Source organism: Cupressus sempervirens, chromosome 10 (assembly GCF_028749045.1).
Source record: "Cupressus sempervirens isolate cs-2001-9-10 chromosome 10, ASM2874904v1, whole genome shotgun sequence".
Taxonomy (NCBI): domain Eukaryota; kingdom Viridiplantae; phylum Streptophyta; class Pinopsida; order Cupressales; family Cupressaceae; genus Cupressus; species Cupressus sempervirens.
The window spans coordinates 964,962,158-964,975,236 of record NC_143127.1 but is presented as its reverse complement, the minus strand read 5'-3'; the positions used below and the strand labels follow the sequence as shown (position 1 = coordinate 964,975,236).

The following is a 13,079-nucleotide window of genomic DNA, read 5'->3' as shown; positions in this document are numbered from 1 at the left end:
ACTCCATAAAAAATGTCTTTACAATGCAAGGTATGGCCTTAAGTAACCTGAATTAGGTTTAGGGTTAGGAATACATTATAGAATATGCCATTTGATATCCACTACCAAAGCAGAAGGTTTCAGAAGACACATCAGAAGTTGTAAAATTAGAAGAATCTAGAAATGGTAGTCCAACTTTTGGGAGGCATAACTTGTGATCCAAGATTGATAGATGAACTGTTCACATTTTTGGAAAGCTCTCAAAGCGCTCTATAGCTCAAGGCTCCTCCCCCATTTTTTGGGCCCATACGAGGCCGTTTAGTGCCTCAAATCTGACATTGAAGCATTCTTAGGGATCTCCAAGCAACTTAAAACTGCAATAACTTTCAAACCGTAAAGCCTTTTGACCTGATTCTTTTTTTGGAATGTTTTAAATTACAATTACATTCATCCCTCCAACTTACACCTTCTAACTCATCCTAATTATAGCTCAATTACAAGATAACCTATTTTCTACACTAGCACATCTTGAGGTGCTAAGAGACACTAACCCGAAAAACCACTAGTGGAGCTATAAGAGTTGGAATCTCTATTTGGCCCAAATGGGCATCATAAAATAGAAACTAAATAGAAACACATTAATTAGAAACTAACACTAAGCATATTTTTGGGTGATACAGGATTGCCCTTACACCACTAGATGCTCCTACATCACTTATGATATGAGACATGAAATGGCTATGTATCAGAAGATTGTGACAAGTGCCTGATTCTTTATCATATGAGAAAAAAAGTGGTATCATATGGGCTCCAAGTAAACTTAAGTAATAATATTTGAAATGGACTTAAGTGGATAATTAGATGAATTAGTTAGATAAAGTACCTTATTCGCTCTAACTTGAACACTATAAGAAGAAATTGTAAGAACTCTATATAAGCACTTCTTTTTGTAAGCATACTCATGTAATGTGCGTATTTGACTTGTGTTCATTAGGGAGAACTTGCGCATCTATTGTGTCTTTTTTATACTTGCATTATGTTATAAAGTGTCATGGGGTTGTGTAGTGCCTTAGCTTTGTCAAGTGACTGCCCCTCGACAACAATGAATCCTAGTGATTTTTGTCTCTGGGTGTTGTTAACTCTTGAGTTGGATAGTGTAATCTTTGTTTCTGTCAACATTGATGCCAAGAACTGTTACTAGTGTAACACCAGTGTACTTTGCATTTACTTTTTTATTATGTATCAGGTTGTGATGCATATGTATTATAATTTATGATACACCATTTGAGATGGTTTTGAATGGCAATGGATGTTGCAGGTAACGTTCAGAGAGGAAAGAGCATCATTCTTCCATTTTCTAACAAACATCTGTGCAATAATTGGAGGTAATCTATTTCTTCATATTAAACATGCGAATTTCCTTGGATTTTAATTATGATCTGAAAAGCAGGCCAATGAGGCTTGTTATTTGGTTTATTTATGGATGTGCTATTATTTAATTGGTTGTAATTATTATTTGAAAAGCTTTCCCATGGTCTTAGGCAAGGGGGTGAGGGTGTAGTCTATAGCCAGGCTTGATTAATCCATATTTTATGCTAGGTTTAATATAGGGGTCTCTGTTTTACTTGATCCGTTTGTAACCTGTATCTTTGTTCAATGATCTAGTGTGTGTGTGTGTGTGTGTCTCATTATGAAACATAGATATTCTTCTATTCTTATCCACACTTTTGGCTCTTCTTGGCTGTGCTTCTGTCCAGGGATATTTACTGTTTCCGGTATTATAGATTCATTTGTCTACCATGGCCAACGTGCAATCAGGAAGAAGGTTGAAATTGGTAAGTTTGGCTGAAAAACATCATTGCTTCAATTTTTGTAACTCTTTGGATGTATTGTACATCCTTTGTCAAAGATGTACATTTATAAACATTCCTTTGTTTCCAATTTTCACATTCAATGATACAAAATGGTTCAGAATAATGTTACCATTGAGACTCAGAAATGCCAGTGTCTTGTACCTGGTGATTGTTCTCTGGGATTTTATTCAGTCAAGAAGCAATTTTCTTGGCCACGTTGAATGAGAGAGGTGGGATTTTTTTTTATCTTTACATTAGCTGTGGATTGCATCTTCAACAGTATCGAAGCAATAATTAAACTATTCAAACTTTTAGGAGAATGGTGAGAACATGAAGTATAAATATGATAATGATAATAACCCCATCCTATATTCTTTGCATTGATCTGAAGCTAAGAAATTGCCTCTTTCCTTGTAGAAATGTAAGTGGAATTGGGATGTTCTGCCAAGAAATATCTTGTAAAATCCCTAGAGATGCTACATGGATGTTTTCATCAACATAATCTGCAAAGAAATCTCATTATGAGGATTAATGAAGTTTAAAGTTGGCCCATTTTTTAAATTTATAAAAGAAACATTCAAACCCCATCTTTAAATATGGTAAACATAATGATAAAAGAAAACAAATAACAAAGATTGGAAACCACCTTTTTGAAAATAATTCAAGGTTTGTCAGTGGTCATATTGTCTAATTGAAAAACCTTATAAAGCTTTTCTACATCTAAAAGTATCCAACTCATGTCTTAAGATTGTCTTTGAATGTGCAATTTTCCCTTATATGTCAATTGAAATAATGCTTGTGCCAACTGCTGTGGAGATTCCTGTCATTTTTTATTCTATATAAGCTGAACGCATCATAGTAACATTTCAAAATTGATCCCATTGAGCTACTAGGGCAGGCATGCCATTTTTGTTATTATACTTTCACATTCACTTTTATTTTAATGTTAAATGCAACTTTTACTGGGCCATGTGTCATGAATCCAAATTGATAAAATATTGTGTGTGTGTGTGAAATGATTTATTAAAGCAAGTGATAGGATATAATTGTTATTATTGATAATCTGTATTATAGGAAGTTATATAATATTATTGTCTATGATAAACAATCACCATGGTAAATAATGAAATACTAATGATCTAAATAAATAGTATAATAATAATAATAATAATAAAATATCAAACATATAAACTACACGTACTATCATCTTAATAAGAATTAAAATAATTAAGTTGTCGGGTACTAAAATCCGGGTTCCCTTTATTAGGGTCGCGTCCCAAGTCACATGACCATATAAAAGTATGTGGACCATACACGTCAGGGGGACTTCACATAATTCGAGGATAAAACAGAGGCATTACTTTCCACACAAAAGGGGATCAACAATTACAAAAGAAAAAATCCACGTCATCCAGCTATAATGAGCAGATTTTCGTAGCATAATGGAGATAACTCTTGAAGTGGCACGTCAGACACGATCACCCCTCAGGTTGGGTGGACAACTCAAGCACGAGAAAGGAGGAAAGAAAGTTCATAGTAGTCAACGACCATAAGGGCAATGAGCTCGTAGAGCCCACTACTTAGCAAGACAGGAGTCCACGTTGCTCATAAATAGGCAAGTATGTATATTATAGTTTAGTTAGGGGTAAGGGCTCTGTTAGGTATATTCAATTAGACTTGGGAATATTTAAATACAAATATTGGTGTATTTAGTTAGTTTTTAATAGTGATATATCTAGTATATAGTAATAGTATTATATATAATTTAAATGGAAGGACTCTTAGGATCATAGTTAGGAATTCTAATAATTGGTAATTGTTATATTGCAGAAGAAATTAGATCACATAAATAAATATATTTAGATTGGATTATTAAGATCAAGAATTACGAGGAATAATGATTGATTTTGATATGCAAATTGTAGTGAGTTTGATAGACAAATCTAGTAGACCTTAATGATAATCTCTTCAAGAAGATGGCTAACTAATTGAGGGTCGTCCTATGGAGCACCTAGAGTCTTCACAAAAGATTATGAAGCTTGACTTGAAAGGTAGTTTCAAGGAAGAAGGCTAAATAATCGAGGACTGTTCCTTAGGACACAAAGGATCCTCCTAGAGGGTTAGGAAGTCTGATTGAAGGATTGCTTAAGGATATGTAGAAATAGTGACAATCCTAGTTATTAATCATTAGAGCTGAATTTTTAATAGACTATGTTGCTAATATTTGCTATAGATAAACTTGTCCTAAGGAAAGGGGACATCACAACATTCCAATACAAACCCTCTTACTATACAACATTTAGGCTTTTTTGCCTTAAAAGTTTGCGCTTCATGAAGAATGCAACATATCTAATACAAAAAACCATGAGTGGGTACGCTAAACTAGTATGTGCATGGTACAATATAATGTAGATAAGAGTACTATGTATGTTCTCATTTGATCAAGATAAGACTCTTCACTTGATTGCCAAAACAAGGATGTTAATGATTGTAGCTTTGATCGGATGATTCCATTTGATGAAATCAAATGTTTGAATGACCTATCAGCCTTAAACATTTGATATATATCCTTCACTATTATTATCATGGAGCATTGTTACTATTGATAATAAGTTATTAAGTAGATGTATATCTATATCTATATATAATGTGTGTATGTGTGTTATATATATAAATTATATTATACATACATACATATATATACATTGAGAAAATATATTTGTAATATGTTAAAGCCATAACTAATATAAGTTAATATATTAACAAGAACACGTCTCTACATGAGACATCCCTCTTCATATCATATACATATTAACTGGAAGAGTAACTTGAAACATATAGAAATCAGTAAAGGGTTATTGCTTGTTACAACATAAATATATCATACTAACGAAGTGGAAAACATTACATTATGCATGTATGAAACAAAAATTAAAATTAAAATTTTTGTAAATCTAAATATGATCAACTCTAATGTGGTATGAGAGCAGTCGGTCTTTTACTGGGAATAATTGGAATTGGAATACAAAGCCGCCAACAAACATAGAAAACATTGTCGCAGACCATGTTCGACGAAGAAGCATATGTTTTCTTCAAAGGTGAAATTTATACATTTTGAAATAGATATAATAAATATTAGCAAGCGTGCAACAATATAATTCTATCAAGATGAATGTTAGGATTAAAGAAATGTGTCAGCGTGCTCTTTTACCTGCATGGATAAATCATACTGAATTCGATTTGACGAGGAAATCAGACATAAAACGATTAAAAAGAAGATATTCGCTCTACATATTTAACATGGTATTACGTAACTTACATTGTATCTTTTTTGATCTCCATTAGCCTGTGATTTCAGTGTGGAGTACGAAGACAACAATTTTTTCATCATGCGTGTGGATATAAGAGGAAAGAGTTGGGAGAATGCGGTTGAGTTTCACTATGTGAGTCAGATGAAGGCGTGTTGGAAATTGGGGACTTCTGTGAGAGATGTATACCCAACCGTCGTAGCTTCCAAATCTCTCAAGATCATTATGCAACTAGTATTGAGGTAGTTGCTACTTCAGCAGGCTATGTTGTTACGTTATTATCGTTGCTAATAGGAATTATAATATTACTTCAAAGACGCTTAGTGTTGCAAAACATTGGGAGAAACAAAGCAAGAGAAATTTCAAACTATTGTTGCGCTTTGGTTCGAGTGAGAAGGATAGTGATAAAATTATATATATGAGGGCATGAGATTTAGATAGCATTACCGAGAATTCCAACAATTTTTAGTAGCACAATTGCAATGGAACCTTTCACTAAGACCTATGTGATTTTTCCTCAAACCTTGGCACCGAGTGGAGTAGACAAAGATCCACCAAATACAAAGGCTTTTCAACACCTAGAACAAAGAACATAGTGGAAACGTGGCTATCTTTCTATTGAGCACCCTTTTGTGTGTTTCAGTGGCAGCCAACATAGACAAGACCCGACCTAGTCATCCATAGCCCCTTCGCACATTGAAATAAGTATTACAAACGTATGATTTAATAGGTAAAAGAGACCGAATAAACAAGGAAAAAAGTAACACATTAACATGAGAGACAAGGGAATGATATCCAAACACATACTCCTTTAACATGAAATTTCAAAATAAATAATCATAACATATCATTTAGTGGAAGTTATAGAGGTAGTGGGAAGACTACTTTCCAAGAATTTAAAGGAAAATTCATTTGAGAATGTTTTGCATCTAAGTCATACGATGGTAGCAAAGGTGATCCAAACTTCACAAGATGTAATGTCCAGTGCTTCTTGGCTTTAAGATCTATTGACTATGGTTACCTTCACCAATATTGTTGTCATTAGAGTTGCGTATACTATGTGTGTGATCTTTTTTTTTATAGGCTTCAGTATCCTTTTGCTATAATAATGACAACATTGTACGAATGCTAATAAATTGCAATGCACCATCCTCATCTAAAAGAGACATTTTGTTTGTGGCTATGCTTAGAAGATTGCATCATAGTGGTGGACATTATGAGATTGTCAATTCTAAAATGGGACATGGGCCTTTGTCTTTGATGTTGACTCATAAGAAATGAATATTAGTAAAAAGTGGTAGCCTCTTATATGCCTAAAGAATTATTCACTCAAGAGAATTACTATTAAACTGCATTTCAATATAAGTGAAGGTTGATTGAGGAGGTCATATGTCTATAAGAATTGAAATCAAGAGGAATCTTGGTGGTAGTTGGTCAATGATTGATAATTACAACAGAAGGAGGCTTATCTAATGTTGATTAAGAGGTGATAACGTTTGAACACTCTAATGATAGCTTAGTTGATGAGTACAAATGGTGGTGATGAATTAAGGAAGACATTGCTTCAATAATAGGAGGAGATGCTATAGTGATCCATTATTGGATGTAAGAACTAAACTAGAGCATTTAAGGAGACAAATACTTGGAAGAAAGAAACAAACATATTACATGAAGAACGATGTGATTAGCATTTTCTCCTAAATAGGATGGGTTTTGCAAGAAAAGAAGTACGATACATTAGGAATGCTACCAAGTTATTTGTGCAGGTGATGGGAGCTTCTGGAATCACAAATAAAAGTCAAGACTAGAAATTGTTCCCAGTAAGAGGGAGTAGACTACATTAGAAGTTTGTTCAAATCTCAAAATGGTCATATAATTGTCTAGTCTAGAGCTTGACCTTAGGAGACTATGACCAAAGTAATTTTGGATCTAGGATAACTTAGTCATATGATGATCATGCTAGAGAAGGTGAGGCTATTGGAGCAAGATATCTTCTATGATTAGGATTATGAGTATCCTTCCATAACAAGGAGGATCCCAAGATTTCATTAGAGGAAACCTTGGACAAAGAGGTTAGGAGGTTGATGCATGTACTTGAAGCTTTATTAGGGAGCCACATTATCTTGAATATTTGATGTTGCCAAGCTTGAGGATAATTCCACAGTTTAGTACATTCACTCATGTTACTATGAATCAAGGTATGTTTCTGTAATAGAGGGAGCATATAGAGAATATGCTTCAGTTAACTTGTGAGGATCTTGGTCATATTTGATCAAAGGGAGTAGACCATGTCAAGATGGATTATCTAGTTATCGGGGCATTGTAGCTATTAGAGGACTACGATTCATGAGATGAAGTTCCATGTTTCTAGACTAAAAGACCTTTATATGAAAGCCTAAACCACATACAGATACTTGGAATGCTATTCATTCGGAGTACGTAATCATTGAAGAGCTAACAATTGATATTTTCACCAAGCCTCCTACCAAAGTAAAGTTTGTACATTACTAAAGAAATATTGGCTTCAAGATTAATCTACACATGAATCTTTACATCATATACATACTCATTGGAAGAGTGACTTGAAACATGCAAAAATCAATAAGTGTTATTACAAGTTACAACATAAATATATCATAGCATCTTAAGTGGAAAGGATTACATTATGCATCTAGGAAACACAAATTAAACTTAAAATTTCCTAAATTTAAATTTGATCAACTTTAACAAAGGAGATTCACTAAGATTCATAGGAGAGAATCCAAGATCTTGCTTCCCCGCGCTTGAAAGGTTGGCTTTCCAATAGTATATATCTTCTATAGTGTAATGAGCAATCAAGTGTTCGACTTTCCAATATTATATATCTTCTACAGTCATATGCTCAATCAAGTGTTTGACTTTCCAATATTATATATCTTCTATAGTCCTATGCTCAATCAAGTGTTTGTGAGAACAATATTATTAGCACTATATTTAGATTCAATCCAAAATAGTAGTGAAGAATGAAACATAATAAAAAATACGCATTAACATACTTCTTGTATCTAATTTGTACAAAAACAATGAGTTTTACCAGTCGGAAAGAAGAAGTCTCGTGAGAACCATTGTCGTCATGCGTATGTGTAGCTGTTGATCTATACTATAGCCCTATATTTGAAAAAATAATAATTGAGACATGTTAAAACACGTGTTATTATTCTAAGTTAGCAAAATAAAAATAAAAATTAATGGTGTGTTGGATTCATTGATTGGAGTTGATTTTAGATGTGTATAGTACGTACCACCTCGTCCATAATAGTGGCTTTATTTGTATCTATGTGATTCAAATTGTAATCAATAAGAAGCTCTTTGCCTCTGCATATTGATTTTATCGCACATACAAATACGTGATTTCCCTTGCGTGCCTCAAATATGCAATTGGGTCACTTGTTAGTTGATGCAAGTTGTGTACTATTTATAAAACCTGCAATATTCCCTGATGCTTTCGGCCTTCCGTCAATGCATATAGCTATTGTTTTACTTTGTTCACTAACTTTTTGTTGTATATAATTTGTCGTGAGTGCATACCTACACATACATTTTATATATCTAACAATTTGCATCCAACTATTGTAATCATAGCAAGGTCCGATATACTCCATCAATTCAACAACCTTGTTGTAAGACCTTTATGCCATCCATGGAAAATAGGCCAAAACCATGTAATGAGGATGGTGCTATGCGATATCTCCTTTCTCCAACCCAAAAATTAGTGTTTACTGGAGGAAGTTCATCGGGGACCCATTGTTTCTATAGATGTTTGTACCTAAAGGGCACATCAGAGTCGCCTTCACTCTCATCATCATAAGAACATGACCCCCCTTGGGCAAGGAAAAATTTCTTGCGCTTATTGAATTTCTTCTTAATATTTTGACCTCGAGTCAATCTCCTTGATTTAGACATACTAAATGTCTCACTTTCTTCTTCCATTCCTACATTTTACCTTGCTCGAGGAAGAAAAATCTGACAAATACCTATTCGCCGGTACTTGCACTCCACGAAATAAGAGAGAGGTGGCAATGAGAGAGATATTTTACAAATGGTAAAAGACATTAATCTCTATGGGGTGTATTGACTTATACCTAATGATCCATGAGACTGTGTGGGTTGCTCGTGAAAGTACTTTAGGTTTTTACATAGGTAAATCAATTGTCTCATGTTAGCTAAAAACTTCATGATACATATACTCAAAATTACATTGAATATTAGCATTACATATGAATTATAAACATTAAAAGGTACATGACAAGCTAATCAAATCAATCATTGATTTATTAAGAACTCAATATTGAAGGCATAGGCATTGATCACTGCATGACTGTACATTTCATTTTTGCCATTGATAATCAAAACCCCTCTCAATGTTAGCTAATCAAACACCCCTTGTCATTGATATTATTCTTCATCCATCTCATCATCAAGATCATCTTCGTCATTGACATTGTCATCATCACTATCGTGGTCATTCTTATCATCATCATCATCATTATCGTGAATGGTAGAAGCATCATCATGATGATCAGTAGCAACATCATGAGCATCAAGACCACCATCGACTAACTCTCAATTGTGATCCAGTTCTTCCTCTTCCTCGGTATCTTCTTCTTCCATCGCATTATACATTATCGACCTTCCTCTTGGATCATGTTTAACAAAAAAATTACCAACCCGATTTATGTGGAACTTATGAGTAAAATACTTGCTTACGTTGGCTTGGAAGAACATAGGACTCATCCCCAACTGACTCAAACAACCTTGTATTAATCATTGAAAATTCATTCTCATGCTCAATAACAGTTCTATCAAGATCATTTTGATTGAGTCATAGTTGTAATCACCTAAAAATGGTCATCTAGACTATTAGCCCCCTTCTCAGCATTTTGGGTAATTTAATTAATCATTTACCTAGACCAAATTGCTAATAATCAATTAATTTGATTATAACTTATAGTTTGACTATGCTATCCTAAGTTTATTATTTGATTAAAAGAACATGTCCCCTTTTACTCAAATAAAAGACCCCATTCTTCTAACCCACTTGAAGTGCACACATAAAGTCCTTTTTCTATTTTGCAATTAAAAGAAAATGCTTGTGAGACTTTTGTCTTATATGACAAGTCAATTTATTTTCTATTGCTTGACTTGTGTGTGCATATGGATCCCTCCCATTTTCAAACTCAACCATTGATTATCCACCATCTCAATCTTGATCTATACCGTCCATACGACTTCAAAAGGGAGAGAGCTTTCCCCCTCAAAGGATCCACACTCTTGAGTATTGTTATGCTGCAGGTTTTCTATTCGAATGCTTGAGAGCTTTTGTGAAGAATACCATTCCTTGTCTACATTTCTTTCATCCATAGCATTTTGTCATATGGCATCCTAGTTTAGTTGCATGTAGTGTAATTCTTTTGCAAGTAGTTTAGATCACATAGTCTAATTAGTATGGATGTAACACTTTCATTTGCTTAGCTTAGTTGCATTGTGCATTTCATCTGAGTTTACTCTCATCCTTGCATTGCATATTCAAGAGTTCTTTGACACTATCATTCTTGCTCTTGCTCAAAGAATCTCCAATTTCATGGTTCACTAGCCAAAGTTGCATTCCTAAGGCTCAGCTGAGAGCCATTTTATGCTCATTTGTATGTTTTTTGCACTCAATGAATAGAGGCCCTAAGCCACCATTTCAAGCTTTCCCATCTATGGAAAACCTTGGATAGAAGGGTTTAGGGAAGTGCACTTTTCTTAGTGTACATTTTTGGTTCCCACTGTGGGGCAAAACAATTGGTTTTGTCCTATTTTTTGTTGTTTTCATCACTGTTTTAATTTACTATCCCACATTTTTCTTTTTTTAACAGTTGCAATTTTGGGTGACATTTTTTCAGTTTCGTACAACGGTTCACATTACTGTCATGTGATGCTTTTTTTGGAAATAGTGTCGCATGGCTATACTGGACTTTGTCGCCTCTGTATACAAATTTCTGTCATCTGGCCAAAGAAGAAATATTGCACAGAAAAGTTTTTTCGCGCGGCTATACTGTAAAGTATCGCACGATAGTCTTCCAACGAAAACTATCGCCTAACAGGGATTTGCTTGTTGTTCAAGGTGTTTTGGGTCAGTTTTCAGCTTCTGCTTGCTGATTGCTGGTTTTGCAGGTCTGTTACTATTTTCTAGAAGTTTATTCACAGATTTGTTTTGTTTCTAAAGCTAAGCCGTGGTGCTAACGGTTGTATTTGCAAGTTGTCATCTTGAAAGCCTTAAACATTGCTTGAAAGAACACATGTCAAAGTTCCAAATGCAAAAGGGTTACTAACGGTTGTTTGCAGGGCTACCTGACGCATAAAAATCAAGCATTTGCTTCTTTTTTTAATCTCATGTGCGGCATCTACTAGTTGTTCTTTTTTAGGCACATTAAACTTGTGATTGAAGTTCTTTGGTGATAGGGGAGTATGCTCTTCACCATTGTGGTGAATCAAAAATCTTGACCCACTTTTGGATATCAAAAGCAAGAGGGTAATTCAATCTTCTTAGCGTGTTTGGGGGAAACAATTGAGGTAGGAGAGTATGCTCTTCACCCTTGAGGTGTATCAAAAATCTTGACCCTTGAGAGTGGATCCATTTTGTGGTAGTTAAGATCCTTTAGAGGGCTTGCTCTCAGACAACTTCAAAGGAATGACCCAAGTGGGGACAAGCAAATTATGCGGCTCTTCCAACCCACTATAAACTCAAGGCTATCAAGGACACAAAACCTTGGTAGACGTAGTGTATGTCTTTGCTTAGTGTGATCGCTTATGGGATTTCGACAATAGGGAGATCACTAGGCAAGAACGCTTAAGGTACTTTGTGACCGCGAGGTCTGTTACCCACCGCAAGGTGGGGTGTCCTTTAATTGGGTGCAAGGGGAACACTACGAACATAAGCCCTAGCTAGACACCTTAGGTTAGTATCCACCCTATTTTTCTGCTCAACTTCTTGGTGCAAGGATCGATCCTAGTGGACTACCCAGATTATCCCAAGATTTATACTCACCATCTATGTTCCCTTGGTTGTGCTTATAACACTTCTATGACAAAGCCAATATCTCTTGTGGGTAACCACTTGGTGTGAGGCGGAGGAGCATCAAGTGTGGGCCAAGTTATTGAGTAATGAACCGTGACCTTCAGGTAGATTGCTTGGCTATTGTTTTTGAATGTGTTGACCAATGTTAATGTTCTTGCACATCAAACAATCGTGGTAATATTAGTAGAAAGGTTGTTATGATATCACAAGTGCATGTTGGCAAGGTTGTTTTTACCCTTGTTCAACTATTTGAGACATGTTAAAACACTTTCTGTTTGCAAACCTTGTTGATAAATGACACAAACTAGAAACATACACTATCTGATTCGAAAAATCACTTGATTGTCAAGACTGAAACACAAAATTTGGAGTCAAATCTGGTCTTTTGTACACACAAATTAGCACTTCATTGCCTGGTCTCTGAATAAATATCGCACGACTATAATTTTCCAAAATTGCCTCGCCCGCATGTTATGAGGTATATCGCACTTGTATACTGAGATCTATCGAACTGCTTTGTGCGAACTATTGTCTGTAAGAAAAGTATCGCTCTCCTATTCTAAAGTGTATTGCACAAAGTTTTATGCTGTCCTATTGTCACCTAGTAACTAAGAAAGTATCACCTAGAACTATTTCTTGCCAAAACAGTGTCTGCATTCTGGTTTTTCTGGTTTAGGGTGTGTCACTTCATCTCCTGGGTCTTGGTTGCAAATCCATATGTTAGGAAGCTGTCCTAGGTTGAAAAGATGGGTTCGGTTTGCCAAATGTAAGTCTTGAAACATCACTGATAAATCACTTGTCAAAATTCGGTTACTGTTCCTTTTAGCTACTTGCTATTGA

General features: G+C 34.9%; 1 protein-coding gene across 1 annotated transcript in view; it reads left to right on the top strand.

Annotated features, from left to right (window-relative positions):
• LOC149537177 (uncharacterized) overlaps positions 1-2,216 on the top strand; it is a 241,446-nt gene extending 239,230 nt beyond the window's left edge. The window contains exons 13-14 of the mRNA XM_089807323.1: positions 1,298-1,364; positions 1,737-2,216. Of these exons, the coding sequence (XP_089663449.1) occupies positions 1,298-1,364; positions 1,737-1,828 (159 nt within the window). The 3' untranslated portion in view covers positions 1,829-2,216. The remainder of the gene's footprint in view (positions 1-1,297; positions 1,365-1,736) is intronic.
• The last annotated feature ends 10,863 nt before the right edge of the window (positions 2,217-13,079 follow it).